General features: G+C 44.7%; 1 protein-coding gene across 4 annotated transcripts in view; it reads right to left on the reverse strand.

Annotated features, from left to right (window-relative positions):
• EDA (ectodysplasin A) overlaps positions 1-16,290 on the reverse strand; it is an 83,010-nt gene that overhangs the window by 16,689 nt on the left and 50,031 nt on the right. For all 4 annotated transcript variants that reach the window (XM_074834882.1, XM_074834881.1, XM_074834880.1 and 1 more), the window contains exon 2: positions 15,635-15,740. In XM_074834882.1, the coding sequence (XP_074690983.1) occupies positions 15,635-15,740 (106 nt within the window). The remainder of the gene's footprint in view (positions 1-15,634; positions 15,741-16,290) is intronic.

Consider the following 16,290-nt stretch of genomic DNA (forward strand, 5'->3'; position numbering starts at 1 on the left):
TCATTGTCTCTTTCCCAATTTAGTCTAAATTGGTAACAAAGCCTCTTACTGAGTTTGAGAAGCAGAGTGCCACTGGAACATCAGATCTGTATTCCCCTCAGGACAAAAGGTGCTGAGGCACAAGGCTTGAAAACTTTACTTGCTATATGTTGTCCCAACACTTGTGTGCAGAGGAGGAAAAAAAAAAAAGATCCTTTCTGCCATGCTTTTCTGAGGCCACACCCCGATATTTAAGTAATAAAGCTTGTTAAACGCTGCAGCGGTTAAATGCACGTGACCCACTAGTTATCTGTTAATTGATGGAGTGGGTTAAATACCTACACGTTAGGCAAGCCTAAGTCTTTCCTAGAGTTTTCCCCTACGCCGTTAATCCCACCCCGCCATCCCACTCCTCCTGGGGAGAGGCTCCTGGTCTCAGAGCCTTTCACACTACCCACGTTTATTTAGCGTAGTTTCATGGGGGCCATTAGATGACTTGATTCCAAGGAAGGTCCAGGAGAAGACACTTTTTTCCGCTCCAAGATGCAGACTACAGGCAATGCGCTACGTTTCTCTACAGTATCAAAAGCCTTATAAAAACCCACGTCACAGGATCCCTACTGCTGCTCTGGAGTCCACAAGACCTGCCATCTTCTTGCAGAAAAAAATTTGTTTGACTCAATTTTCCACTGATCAACGTTGTCTGCTACCACCCTCGTCTCTGCTTTCCGGGGTTTCCCCGCAGCGCATTTGAGAATTTATTGAACTCCTGGTGGGATCCGAGAGCGACCCGACCAGGGTCAGCTGTTCCCCAGCACCTCTTTTCCCTTCTTTATAAAAATAACCTCAAGTTCGCTTTTCTGCACTTTTCTGGCATCACCTCCGGTCCTCATGAATTCCTTTAAGTATCTGTTATGAACGCCCCAGAGATCAAGCTCGTGGTCTGGACTGCTGGTATTAAACACGACAGCCACCCAAGCACAGCTATTCTTCTCCATATGTGCTTGTGCTCAGCTTTTGTGCTTCTTCCTACTAATCCCACCTATCTCCCACCTCCTTTCTGCATGCTGTCTGCTCATGTTTGAGGTCAAACCAGACCCCAGACCTAGGGAAGTCCATCCCATTCTACATTTCCTGTCTTTCATCTGAAATTAAATTTATGCTTATGCTCTAATCCGTCCTTGAAAGAGCTGTCAGCTCTATTCCACCCCTCATTTTAGCTTCGCTCTGCAGAGGAAGGAAAGTTGACAAGAACTGCTAATACAGAAGAGGACTGGGATATCAGAGAGGACAGGCTGGATGGCTTTGAAGGATAATAAGCATGGAATGAGATTCAGTCATACAAAATGTATAGCCCTATAAATTATATATACACGGGGAATAATTAACTTTTCTGCTGGATTGGTGGAGCTCCTCAAATGGAGCTGTGGAGGCCAACGTCTGCACGCGCTGAGTTGCTGTCGCACAGCCAGGAAAGGCAGAAATACAATCCTAAAACGGATCTGTGGAAATACATCTGGCAGACATGGGGCAATACTGATGCCGCTCAGTAGGTGGGGGTGAAAATCCTGGGAGTAATGCAGTTAACCCTGATCATCTACATAAAGAAAGATGAATTTAAATGAGAATAATTTCACAGAAGGGCTCCTGGGAAGGTTAAGAAGTGGTCGAGCAGAGCTTGCCTGGTTGGCCATCAATGCTGGGAAAGGGATGAGACCACCAATGGGAAAGGTGATGGGCATGGAGGGAGAAGACCTGTCAGGGCTTAAAGAACAGCACTGGCATGTCCTCATGTGTGCAAATTGCTCCCCAAGACCATTAAGCTGAGAATGAGAAGGCTTCTTCTAATCTCCAGGAGGAGGAGCACAGGTTTGGAGGGGGTGTCTGGCTCAGAGCAAGCCCTCAGGTGTCACAGGTCATGGCTTAAAAGTCTCAAAAGTTCATCAGTCCCTTTGGAAAGTGGTGAGGTTATTTTTTGCCTAACTAGTAAAGACATAGCTACTAAGCTATGAAGCGGGCTGGTAGCCTGACTTGAAACATTTAACCTGATCTACTTCTAAAATTTATAATCTCTTTCATTGGATTTCCTGTAGGAAAAGCCCACTGACTCCTGCCATAATAACTCAGGCCAGCTCTATCATCTGCCAGCTGAGTTCTTCATCACAGGAAGGGATTACCCCAGCAAAGGTCTTAGAGCAGCAACGCTGCACACTGGGCTTTTGAAGACCCTGGCTTTGAACAGCACTCAAGACCTAGACTTCTCCAAAAGCTTATTTTCCACATCTGTTGGGAAAATAAAAGGGAATGATAACAGAAAAGGAGGGAATATAAAACCAGAAAGAGTGGTAAACTCTGAGGGAAAGGCACAAGCAGGAAAAGACAGCTCTATATGATAAGAAAATACCCCAACCCCAACAGAAGAGCCACCTTGGAAGCCCGCCCGCAGAGCTGGGCATCTGCGAGGGGAAGGCTCCAAGCCATGCCAAGTCAATTCTTCTAGCAGAAGCACTTTGACCACGGTTTCCGTGATGAGGCAGTTCAGATGCAAGCTTCTCACTTAAGCTGAAGAAAATATTTGCAGTAGATGAGTTCTTGTTGTGTAAAACCGCAGCTGTGGCCCAGCAAGCAGCAGAAGACATCTAACCGTGCTTCAGGGAGCAGGTTCCAGCCCCCAGCTCCTGCAGCCCTAGCATCTGCTGGATCATTTCCAAGGGCTTCAGAAAAAAAAACAGATGGTGATGCAACTCGAGGATATTACATATGACATGTTTTCTCTTATAAAGATTAATAGAGTTTACTTCCCCCCCCCTTATTTTTCTTTCTGCACGCTACACACTGCTATGATTTACTATAAATACAAAAATATCAAAAACTTCTTTAGGACATATGCTGATATAAATAGCATATTAAAAAAACCCTGCATTCACTTATTAGTTGTGTGTGTAGATTAACAAGAAATACTTTAAATTCCTGCAAAACAGTTCAAACTGCTTTTATTGATGGGAACAGATCTTTGTAATTACGCTTATTTTATATAAAGCCTATAAAAGGTTGACCATTATAGAAATGAGTCAAACAAAGGACGAGTACCTAGGAAGGCTGCTGAACTTCCTCAAATTCTCAGCTTCCAAGAGCATAACAAAGTCAGCGAGTGCCACTACCATCTTCTAGCAGTGTCCACATTCAATTCAGAACAAAGACATCTACTGATGTCTTCAAGGTGTTCAACCAGTTTCGGCTGCAGCAGCCACGTGTCCTCTACGGGCTGTGCCAACCTGTTTTCAGCATTCCCTGCTCGCCCCTAGGATTATCAAGGCATCCCTCTTCTACTTTCCTAAGTTACTGTGGTGTATCATCAATCTTTGTACCTAAGCACGACTCTGGTTTGGGGAATATGTAAAACCAGATTAATACACCTGAGCCATCTCCATATTACCATCACCGCTCTGCCTCCAAGAGATAAGAAGGTGGAGGTACTGAGAAGTTAACCTCATCCCAGGTTACCAACAGACTCAGAGACAAAATCTCAGTGATTAATGAGATGTTGTTCTCTTCCACAAACACCACATCACTTCTCACTCATTCGTAAAATAAGCATAAGATGACCTGAAATCGTTAAGTCCACAGCTAACTTTCAAGATGAATGTCTAATTTTGAACATGAAAACAGAAGCAGGGAACTCTATGTGACTTATCTAATATGCACATTTTCAAAACAATATTGTCTTTGTGCACTAAAAAAAAAAATGCAGCTTTTTCTTTGAAGTATGAGCTTCTGGCTGTAGTTGGAAGAAGAATATTACGTTTAATGATCACTGTTCTCAACAGCTATGGAAATTTGTGTAAAGTATTTTTCCAAACCCTGCTAACCATCTGGTTTAACAAAGAGACCACTTGCTAAATCTCAGACAAAGCTCTGAGTACTGCCCAAATCCACCAGTAACTTCTGGAGAATTGATAGCTTACAGAATTTGAAATGAGTTTCTGGAGATTAGTTGGGTTACCATTACTAATGGAGAAGAAACAGAAGCCGAGCACGACAACCAGGCTCTGTAGTAGAGCGGATGAGTGTCCCTGGACTCAAGTCCTGCCAATCGTTCAACCCAACAATGCAGGGTGTTGCCATCTCTCACAGAAAGCTCTGACCACCAAGTGCCCTCCAGCTGTGAGAATTTCCACCTCTCCAGGAAGGAAGTTCTCTGCCACTTGGGGCTTCCTAAAGAAGAGGGGCAAAGCAGCTATGAAAATGTTACCGTTCCTGACCCGTGCCTGGGAATTAACCAGTCCCATCAACTTTCACAGACATTAAGAGCAGAAGGAACCTTTATGATGACCAAATATTAAAGAAGTTCTACACGTTAAGCCTTCCATCAATCCCTCCATCTCTATTTGACCAATACTAAAGGTGGAGGGGGTGGAAAGAAAAGCTTAAGTGTTACTTGAGATTTCAAGCAATAAAGAATCTACTACCTTTTTTGATGTAAGTTGTCCCAATGAACAAGATCAAAAAACTCCACTTAGTCAATCCACCAAAACTCAGTTGTTTCATTTCCAGATCTGGTGTAATGATATTTACTTCATTGACATAGGTATGAGATATGTAAGGCTTTTCAAATATTCTTAAGTGTGGTGTCATTAATGCCAGACTATGGTGGAGTTGGGGAAAGAGGGATGTTAGCTCCCAAACACATGCTTAATCTAGAACATGTGGTTTTGGGGGAGGTTTGGAACCAATATGTTTTCAACGTTTTCAGGAAATTTGGTCTATCCAGATGAAAGCTTCTTGGACCCTACTGAAATACCAGTCAGTGATACAAATACTGAAACAAGATGAATTTTTTCCCATTCCCTGAAAAATAAAGTGCTTCTTCACCAATTGCAGAGAAAAAGGCAACAGATCTTGAAGTACAGCTTTGGTATTATTCGTTCAGAATATTTAGAAAATATGATAAATTAAAGATCTAGGAAAAACTATACCAGAAGTAAAACACATTGTGTGCTACTCAAAAGTTCTGGCAGGCATTGCCAAAGTGGGTTTTTTTGGGGGGGTAGGATGAGGAAGGGAGGTCTTCTGCTAAGTGTGGAGGAAAGACACTGCCTGCAATTACAGGCAGGATGGGTGAATCCAAGTTAGGGATGTGATGTCCCTGGTACAAGGCTAGTACTAATTTCAATAAATCAAAATATGGTGAATATATTACATAACCGAATGAAGAACTCATTGTACAGAGTGGGGGAAGAATGAAACAGTGCTGCTTGATATATTAGTACGTAAGGCAGAGCCCAAGGCCATTCAGTTTTTCCTCAACCACCATTGTTGCTTTTCTCTCTGCTTTTGTTTCCATTTGTTTTAAACCCTTCAAAATTCATGTGTGAACACAGTCACCCTTAATTGCCGTTTTCTGGTTACATCTTAAATTGAGATGTTCCCCGACAGCAGCCCATAAAGCAGTGTTCCCTCCTTGTCCTTCAGCAAATGGCATCTTCCTTCCACTGCAAGACCAAGAGTCATCTGGAGTCGTGCCTGGAGGCCATCCCAGCCTGATGCTCTGCCTTCACTGCACTTAAACTCTGTGCACAGTAGAAACACAGGCCCTAAATTTCAGGAGTCTGTACTGGGTGGTAGCCCTGTCATATTCTGGAGTTATAGGCTGCTAAGTCCCCAACACTGGCTCGGAGCCAATTTATAGCTGACGCTTCTTCTGATATCCCACCCCTGTGCTGAACTAAACTGCCTAACGCTCAAAGCCAGTCTCCTCCAGCCCGACAGATCCAGAAGAGTTTGCAGCTCATTCTGTAACTCTTTTGAGGGACTCCCTTGGCTACATCCACTTTTTAAGGCTATTCCTCATCTCTATTACAGACTTTTCACACGTCTCCATACGTCTCCAGAGGAAGTATCCTGCACTGAGGTCTCCCCCAACACTTCTGGACACTATGCTGCTTGGCCAGAGGGTCTGGGAAGAGCTTGTGCATCAACACCAAAGGCTGAGAATCATTTCTCTTGTGGTGAGTTAGGTATGAGAATGGCCTTCTGCTCCCTCACTGCTCTTCTCCTCTGAGCACTCTGCCAAAGGACAAGCCTACATCCATGTGTCATCCAGATGATCCGATGCTGCTCCAGGAGCTCCATGGATCAGTAGCCTGCTCCCTCCCTATTCCTCTGATCCCATACACCAGACCCCAGTTCAAGCTTATCAGTCTGAAAACAAATGGAGAGAAGTCACAGCTCATTCCTGCCCCATCTTTCGAGTCCTTGGAGTGACACTAGATTCCAGAGAGCCACAATCTCTCTTCCTCAGACAGCTTCAGACCATGTAAGATCTCATCACGTAACAGGTTTTTTTTTGTTGTTGTTGCCAAAGTTTTTTTTCTCCTGCCAGTACTCAGAGAGATTTTTGCCTGGTTTGGCAATTAAAAACCAGGATTCTTCAAGTCAGGGAATAACTTGGTCAAGTTCATAAGGAATGGGAGGACAGTTAAAGATACAGAGATACTGACCAACAGTGGCAGTAGGTTGTGATGTACTTTACACTGATCTTTAACCTCATTAAAGGGAAAAAAATCTTCAGTTACTGCAGTTCAAGATGATCAGAAATGAAGTGAGAGCAAAAGAGACAGACCTAAGAGACCATCACTCAACAACCCGTACCACTGGTCCAGGTAAAGGCGCCTTGTTGAGCGATCACCCTCTGCCCCAGCTGGAGAGGAGGAAGGAGTAGGATGAATGTAATTGCTCTCATGCATTTACCAGGTTTTTTCCACCTTAAAAAGGATGGTGAGACTCACAGAACACCAGTTGCTGTTTGAAGGGTCCCGTGCTGGAGCATGCAGAGACCCACCAGCCCTGTGTATCTCCTAAGGGCTTTTTGGCATGAGGAACAACAAGGTGCAGAGTTATAGAGGAATCAGGCTGGAACAGCAACTGTCCTTTAGAAGTCTGTCACCTCTGCCGTTGTCACCTCTGTCATGGTGTTGGTCCCTCTTTGGGGTCTCGAGAGGGCTGGATCCCGTCACCTCCCGGGGTCCCCTCCACTCTACGCTACTCCACAACCTCAGCTCTGCTTCTCCAACTGCCAGAGCTCTGCTGAAAATCACTACTCGCTGCTTTCTTGAGTAAGGCAGAGGTATCCTTACTGCAACAGGAATTTCCATCACTTTATATGACATAAAGAACAACCAAGTTGATTTGTCTCCTCAGCCCCATCCAGATCCACTCTGGATTGGTGTCCAGGTACCAGGACAGCCTACTGATCCCATGAAAGCTTTTAGAAAAAATATCCAGTCTCCACTGAGTAGGTGCAAGCACACCACAGTGCAAATGTGTTCATGAACAAAGACAAAATCCTGCTCCCAATTAACTACAGAGCCACTGTTGCTGGCAAAATAATTTTGCACTGCCTTCTCAAAAACACAAAAAACCAATCAAACATAAATCTCCACCCTTCTTAACTCCGCTCCCACATAATCAGTCCCAGCCAAGTTCCTGGGGTTCACACCAGAACCTGTGGCCATCATATTTCATTTTCCACACTCTCACTGGCTATGGAAGAAGAATATGATGTGCCTTTTGTTTTCCTTCAGGCATTTAGGTTGGATTCCAAATGCTGGATCTTTACAGCAGAGCTGACAAACAACATTACTATTTCTAATTCAAGTATCTCAAGGCTTTTTTTGGCTTGCTGGCTGGACTCACAAGGCTTATTTTCTATACACCACTGCACCCTATTGCTTACTTTATCAATACCACATATTTGAATTCAACAATTTAAAGCGTAGTATTACAGCTGTGTTTTTATTTTGTTTGTTTTATTCGGTTGTTGCTTAACACAAAACATTCTGACATTTTAAGTCATATCCCACTAAGATAAACAACTAACATATGTCATGAATTCCAGTAGAAATGATTCCCAAGTGGTGCTGCAGCAAGGTTTTAACCAAGCATACGAAAGGCTCTCTTAAATCGTTTGCTGAATGTTTTAAATGCACTCTTCCCCACCACAGCTATCCATAAGGAATCGAGGGCAGGTGGAGGAAATCTCTTCGACTACCTCATCCCTGCAGAACTCTACATGGTTTTCTTCCTCCCGTATGTAATTCTGCCTAATTGGATCGAAAATCTCTGTAGTGTTGAACAGCTGTCTGTAAACGGATGGTTTAATTACAGGGGTTAGCATGGGATCTACACCCAATGATAGATCTGTATGCGCATACATGTGCTTCTATTTGTATGAATCTGAACAGGGGGTCTGAAGGAAGCCCACGAGAGACCCCTCTGCTCTCCGGGAAGCCAAAGTCAAGCCCCTGCAGCAGTCCTGACGCAGCAAAGTGTTGCCTGGCTCAGCCAACTCTTGAGTTTACCCATTTACAGCATTTCAAACAGATTAATGGACTTCACCAAATCCTGCTCGTATTAACGAGATCAGTTATGAATCCAACAATGTTGCTATACATCACGGCCCACAAAGTCCTAATGAAAACATGCAACTGCCATGCCTCATTCACAACTTTTTCCCCAAAGAGTTTCCCAGTGGTGGTGTTCTTCAGCTTCATGCAACAGTACTTTTCTTATGGCTAATGTATCTGGTCTGCTATAACCAAGCGGATTTTTAATGAGTGCCCAGACAGGCCACAACTGAAGACAACTTCATAATTCCCACCGCTAGTGCAGCTGCTCTGGGTTTGGCTATTCAGTCCCGCCCCGGCCCCCGCAGACAGAAAAATACACTTATTCAGCCCAAGATCTGCAGAAGGCAGACACCCTGCAGTCGCTGCAGCAGGACCCTGAGCCTGGACTCCCATACCTGGCCCTTCGCAAAGGTGCACGTGCTCCAGCTCAGCACCAGTTCCTCAACTTTTGTGCTAGAGCCGATCTGCGACCAGATGGGCTTGGAGCATGTGCTAAGCAAACTTGCATCTGCCTGCAAAATACTCTGTGGATGTGGCCAGAGAGCCAGTTTATTCACAGAAATCAAAGCTCAGCTGCAAATACTTCAGCAAGACAGACAATAGAGCCTCTCATGCTGTGGGAAAGAAATCAGCAGCTACTAGTTGAGTTCAGCATTTACAACGCTTGGTGCATGGCGTCCATAGTTCAGATGCACACATAGCTCAGATGCAATCGCATTCCTGTCTGGCTGGAACATCTGTTCCCCTCTCATTAGTCCTGGCCGTGTTTTGTAATAGAAGAAACTATCTGAGATTCCTGAACTTCAGTATTTGACCCGAGGTGTTATGAAAAGCCCCGGTTTTCAGAAGTGGAATTCATACGGCATCACCAGTCACTTCTAATAACGTTGGTCCCTGCTTAACATGCAGTTGTAAAAAAAGCTTCGAAGTTTAGTTCAAGTTTCAGCAAAGCCTGCTGGAGCACACACCGTAGGCTACGCACTGAGGATCCATCAGGACAACTCTGAAATCCACCCCATCAGTGGAATCAGTGCAAGTATCTGAAAACGCAACCGAGGTGAGATTCTGAGCAGAGAATTCCTTCTCAAGCCTCCTGAATATCCTCAGCATCTCAAAATCTTCCAGTGGTCATCCCACCACCTTACCCAAACCAGACGGGAGGTATCAGGGAAGGACAAACACACATCAAAGCAGCTCTACGGATGGAACAAATCAACAGCACCTCATCACGGGTTTATAAATATTAAGAATAATGAAGCAGGGTTTTATAAATATTAAGAATAATGAAGCAGGGTTTCTTTTGGAACAATCCAGATCACAACTGGAAGGGCTGGTGAAGAAGACAGGAGGCAAACGGAGGTTGTGTATGGATCAAGACAGGTTAATCATTACACTGTGAACCCTGTGACCTGGAACGATTCCTCATCACGGCTGCCACACAATTAGGCTTGTACCTCTCCCAGCAAGTTAATTGCTTTTAATATTTAAGACCCAGCTTGGACAGCAACATACCCGAGTTCAGTGAAGAATTCTGGACTCCATCAGTTTCCAGACCCTGTTTCCTTCTTGCTGGCTGACGCAGCACATCCTCACGAAACTATCACCCTCAACACGTACTGCGGGAACGAACGTCACCACTTGGGCTTCCGGCATCTCACACGCTTTCTAGGCACAGAAAGTGACTCCAAAATTTTTAAGCTGAAATAGCATATTGGCTCAAGCCTAGATGTTAACACCTCTGCTTTCCCAAGGTGCCCAGGCTACGTTGAGCTTCCCTCAAATTAAGTCTTACTTGAGTATCTAGCACATCATGCTGCTGGATGACAAACAACTGCCTGTGGTTTCCCAAGACAGGCTTCAGCAAAGGTTGTTAATGGACACTACAGCAAACTTGAGCTCAAAGTAATTTCAGTAGTAAAAAAAATGGATTCAGAGTAGTTTGACCCAAGGTTACGATGAAAATGTGTCAGCTGTCTAAAAAGATATTCTCTTAAAAGCTTTACCTAATGCAGGAAGATCCCCTTTAATATCATCTTCACCTTTGCTTTCACTTGTTTCCAGAAATGACATGGTATTAATCTACCACTGCTATAACAGAGCTGAAACCAGGACCTAAACGTCATTCTGGGGTTTTAGCCAGTTGTTAAGCTTCTCTGGATCTTTCTCAGTTGGTTAGAAATGAGCACAGACACAAGACCATGGTCTGAAATAAGTTACCCATATATTTATGCATCTTCATGGCTGAAAAGTGCCTGAGGAATAAGACCTCATACAGATACCTGCCTTATTAACCTAAGCATAGGTCTAACATGTAAGTAAGGATCTGTAAAGGAGCTGTAGTCTTAATTTTACCATAGTAATAACAAGTACTGACAGCCACGTCACACGAAAGGGATGGAGACTGTCCACGAAGATTCAAACATCATCTCAATTCCTCCCTTCTCCCATTCTGGTGGAAATCACACAGAAATTCTGGGGGAAATCAGTCAGTGCAAGCACTTTGTGGTGAGTCTTTCTTTTGGGACCGTCTCCTGCGCTCCAGTATCCAGGAAATGTTCTGTATTTACTGCGTGCTCATCACCATGGTTTCGGAGCACAATAAGGCTCTATCGCCCTTCATACATCTGCGTTTCTGGGAATGCCTGGGCTTTGGGGAATTGCACGGGGCTGACACAAAGGCACTGATTGTTCTGGAGGCAGAGGGACGAACCTGCCCTTTCCAAAGGAGAGGAAGCCAGCAGGAAAAGTTGCTATTGTGATCTGGATATAAAAAAAAAAAAAAAAGCCCTATTGCATTGTCAGTACTGCCAGGTCAGAAGAGGGGACATGGCCGAGACACAGCACCTGCAGGACCGGGGGCTGCTGGGGGGGATGGAGGGAGCTAAATCATCCTAAACCCACCAAAGAATACTAACAGCAGGGTGAAACGCTGGACCCACGTAGCTGGCGCATCCCTTCCAAAGCTTCAGGTAGAAGCAGGGATGGAGATGAGCTTCTGCTCTCCCAGAATTTAATTTTCATTTCCACAAAAGCCATTTGCAGCACTGAAACCCGTGAGTTCTCATCAAGGACTTTCCTCGGCAGTAAGGACTGCCAAAGTAGTAGGAACCAAATTGTTGTCAGCTTAAGGACAGCCATCTGCTCAGCCTCTTCCCAGCTGCCATGCTCCAAATCAAAGAATGGATAACAATCACTTATGTTTCTCACCAAGCTCAATATGAAAAAATCTAGGAAGGGGGAAAAAAAAAAAAAAAAAAGGCAAACCAAAAAGCAAAAACCAAACAAACCAGGAAAGCAGCACGGCAGGGATCTAACTGGGAACAGAGATGAAAGTAGGAGAAAAAGAAACTATTTTTTTTTTTAAAACAATGTTTTTTAAAGAGTCCTATTGACATCTGCTTTGTAAATGCTCTGTCATTATTTATAACCTCAAGAGCACGGAATTGTCTCTGTAGTTACAACCATGCTACTCCCATATTTTGGCTTTGTTAGCAAAGAGCCAGCAGCATTTTTACTGGTGCTCTGGGAATAGAGATCTAACATTTCATACACAGTTTATTTAAAAGTGGACTAATTTAACATTCTTGATGGTTCCTTTTAGCACAACTGTTGCTAATTACCAGCTCCAGAATGATTTGTTAATCTGGGAGCAGCAGCAGTTCCACAGCAGCATAAATACACCAAGAAAAAGCAGGAAGGAGGGGAAAAAGAAAAATAAGAGAGAGACATTGAAGAGGGTCAAGTTTTAGTGAACTAAAGCAAATAAAGTGACAGGTGGAGTCGGTAACACGAACTAGAAAGAACACTGTAAAACTGAGCTGTAAAGGGGATAATCCTGGTCCTTGAGAAGTAGAAAAAAATAGCAGCAAGTTTTAAAGCTGTGCAAATGTTGGTTTTGGGGGCATGGACAGGAAGCTGACTTGAAAGATGATCTGTGCTCCTCAGGACTGGGCCAGGCACCAGCCTCCCATCAATCCCCTCTGCCCGGGGCAGGGTGACCCACGGCAGAGCAAGGCAGCCAGGCAGGCACCTCCGCCCAGGACACGACCTCGGCTTCACCGCTGCCAGGGCACTGTGCGTGGAGGGACACAAACAAAAATTAAGCAAACATGATCATAAAACATGAGAAGCGGGTAGGAGGAGTGAAGCTGGAGTCCTCAAAATACTGGAGTCATGTTTGGAAGTGACAGGATCCAACCGAGAGCTTTGCACCATCACACACAGTTTTTCTTGGGGTTTTTCAGCAAGGAACAAGGAGGCACCGAAGCAGCTTTGCTACTCGTGGCCTCCCATGTCCTGTCCCTGTAGCTCTGGGCACAGCTGTGGCCATCACCCTCCCCTGGCCCCACGGGACCTGCTCTGACCTGTATCAAAACCACCTTTTTCAAAGCAAAAGACCTGAAAGCAAATTTTCCTAAAAGAAAAAAACTTTTAGGAAAGGAACCATGTTATCTTTGACATTTATAAATCATCAAAGCCATCCCGTGGTTGGTACCAAGATGAGCAGGACTCAAACAGCCGTGGAAGGGGACTGAGCAGCCTCCCTCCAACCACGGCTTCCACACTTGGATCACTTTGGTCTTTCACTGCATGTGTGAAAGGACTTGAAAGTTCATAAAATTAATTCCAGACAAATATTAGTGAGGCCTCAAGTGGAAAGCACATCTCCTTCCTTCTGGGAATTTATAGTTCATCCACTTTTATCTTCTGGAGGCTCTTTGGAGATCAAAGATTTGATCAACTTTCCCTTTGCAAAACTCATGGAGAAAACGGTGTTATCAGTACTGTGACATGACTTTATTTTTTTTTAATCACCCTTCTCTAAAAAGTAAGATTCCTTCGCGTAGGTCTAAAACAAACAGCACAAGTTACACAAGAAAGCTATTCTGTTTATTTATTGATTTTATGGTTGTTACAAGGTCAGTCCCTGCCCTGACAGCTTACACTTGTTAAATACTGCTCTTCCTAATAAAACTGAGATGACCAAACACGAAGTAACTGCTTGCCAACACAACCCGCCTTGCTAACGCCACTGGGGAAATCTGGCAATGTTCCCCACCTCCATCACGCTATGGGGTCATTTTATGGCAGTCAATTTACTAAAAGACATATATAATCGGTGGAAGCGTGTGACGTTTCTGGAGTGACTCAACTCTGATGCATTCAGGGAACATAAAGGAAATCTGGGCAAGGAGTGAAAGTTATAAAAGTATGACACACTTTCACCCGGGCACAAGGTCAGTGAGAAGAGCCCTCGTCAGTCCACCGACTCGCAGCATCTATTGCTCACCTAATTCTAATTCTCTGCACATCTGGCAATAGAAAGGCAGCACTTAGGGCCAGGCTAACTCCTCGGAACATCTGCCTGCAGCGCTCCACTTCCACCGCTCGTGTACAGGGAAAACTTGCTACTTACACAACCGACTTGTGAAGACACTGGAATAGATTTCAAGGAGTCAGAGCAACAGGACTTGGATCCCGCCTGAGCCATCTGAGCATCAGAGCGACACCGGCTCGAAAGATGATGGACCACATTTCGCTGGAATCACTCAGGGAGTCTGTACCAAATGCATTATACTTGTCAGTGTTTCAGGGAGGAGGAATCTGGGCAGTTTCATGAAGCTTTTTCTTGGAGCAGAGCCACAGGGAAACGCTTTTCCACTGTGAAATTGTGAGGGCTGCAGGGGATATGGGAAACTCATGGAGCTGGAGGGGAAAACTAACGATGGCCGAGAGGTTTGTAATGCAGTCAGGACTTGGGTTTTGCATCAAGCCACGCACAGACCACGACTCCATTATTTCTTTCCCTGGCACCCAGTCCCCTTCTCCTCTCTGTATAAAAATGGGCCCATGCTCTTCCACAGCATGGGAAGTGTGGGAGCTCTTCCAGCAGCTCGTGTCTCAGTGTAGCTGGACAAAACAAAAAGACAGAAATAAAATTCCTCATACTGAAATCAGGCAGGATTCAAGCTGGGGGAAAGGACTGAAGGTGAAGGAGATTTTAATTATTTTCGTATTTATTACTTAAGTTCTCAATAAGTGTTGAGAGTGTTTTTGGCGCAATAAAGATGTCACAGGACTTACCCTAAGTTATGCTCTACCTAGGGATTTTGGCACTCCTTAGAAGAACAAAAAAGGTAACATTACATGACGTCAAGTATGAAATGTAACTTTGGTAGGGTTCATTCTCCATTTCAAAGCACCCTTCAGATGTCCAGGGCCTTCAGAGGACACCTGCCATGTGAAAAGCTCAGCACCTTCGTAGCCATCAGGAATGGCCTCTGTCTTCCAGAACTTCCCAGATTAAAGATTAAAATGCTTTAAGAAACACCCCTCTCAGACAGCAGCAAGTTCTAATATTTAGTACTTGCATAAGGTGCATGTACAACAAATCATGGCATGGCCCATCCCATCATGGAGAGGGTGGTGGGACTGTCCACGCAGAGGACACGCGTTGTCAGACATCAAGTCCAAAACCAACCAGAAGGTCTAAAATAAAGAGACCAGATAGAAGAGAAGGGCTCTGGCATCTGAGCGTAGCAGAGCAGGACATGAGGAGGACGATGATCTCACCAAGGGACGGTGACAGCAAAGGGAAGTGACAGCATCATCACACCAGGGACGTCTCCACCACCAAGGAAGCCCAATATCCCCGGGGGTTTTATCATACATACTCATATTTATCAAATCACAGATACATAATTGTGATATTTTTTTTTTATAACTCTGCGCCCTCTTAATACAGGCTCTGTACAACTCTGACCTCCCTTCACATGGGCTTTGAACCCACCTGAGAATCCACGGCACTGCAAAACCCTGTTAGAGCAGTTACCCTGATGCAGATGTTCAAGCTGTTTGTTAGACTACAAACAGCTACTTGATGATTTTAAGCAGACAGGTGTACAGAACAACAGATACAGGTATATAAGTACAAATTTATAGCCTTAAATGAGCACAGAGCCTCACTATTAAAGAAGAAGAGTCAAGGGCGAAATTACTAAGCAGCATGAATTTGCACAAAATCACTAGACTTACAGTTGCAGAAACCAGAACTACTGGAACTCTTCATCTGGAAGGCAATCAAAATCAGATAGAAACTATTAAAAGCCACAGATCCTAATTTGTTTTTCCCCACACACAGAATTCTGTAGCATGATCATAACCATGATCTGAAAAAAAAAAGTCAGCCTTCTGCTTGTCTGTGCGAAGACGAGAAGTGCAGCGGCGAGGAACAAAGCGGGACTCACCGTCTGGCCCTTCGCTGCCTTTACTCCTTTTATTTCGACGGACGCGTCTACCTTCTTCTCCAACGTGCAGCTTTTCTTCAGGGTGAAAGAAGTTTGGCAAGGCCAGCTGGAAGAAGAAGGACAAGTTTAAACATCTTTGGCAAGCGTGACTGAGCCGAGCGGAGAGATCGGAGCCGGAACACCAAATCCTTTCCATCAGGAGCCGAGGGGGGAGAGACACAGGAGATGTGAGATGGCTGCCCATGGATGCTCAGCTCATCCCAAGGGAAACCACAAGGAGCTGTGTCCCCTTGGATCAGCCCAAGACTTGGGAAAGCTCAACCTGAAGGGTTTCGGCAGGGAGAAAGATCCCTCCGGGGCACAAGGGGCTGCAGGGACAGGGACGTGGGCAGCGTCAGGGGAGATCTATAGCTGGAAATAATCAAACACCCCAAATGCCAGTGCGATCATTTCTAATTATTCTCTGCAAAACTTGCTCAATCCTGGAGCTCTTTCACCAGTATTACTCACTGCCAGTAAGTTTTTCCTCTCTCAAGCTCTCTTCTGCAAGGCTCATTAGCCGCTGAGATTCAAAGGTCTTCAGGGACCTTTAAATCCAATTCAGTATACCACATAAATTAACACTTTAAACCTAGAGCAAGCACATCTTTGTAACA

The sequence above is a fragment of the Strix aluco genome, chromosome 10, assembly GCF_031877795.1.
Source record: "Strix aluco isolate bStrAlu1 chromosome 10, bStrAlu1.hap1, whole genome shotgun sequence".
NCBI classification, from domain to species: Eukaryota; Metazoa; Chordata; class Aves; order Strigiformes; family Strigidae; genus Strix; species Strix aluco.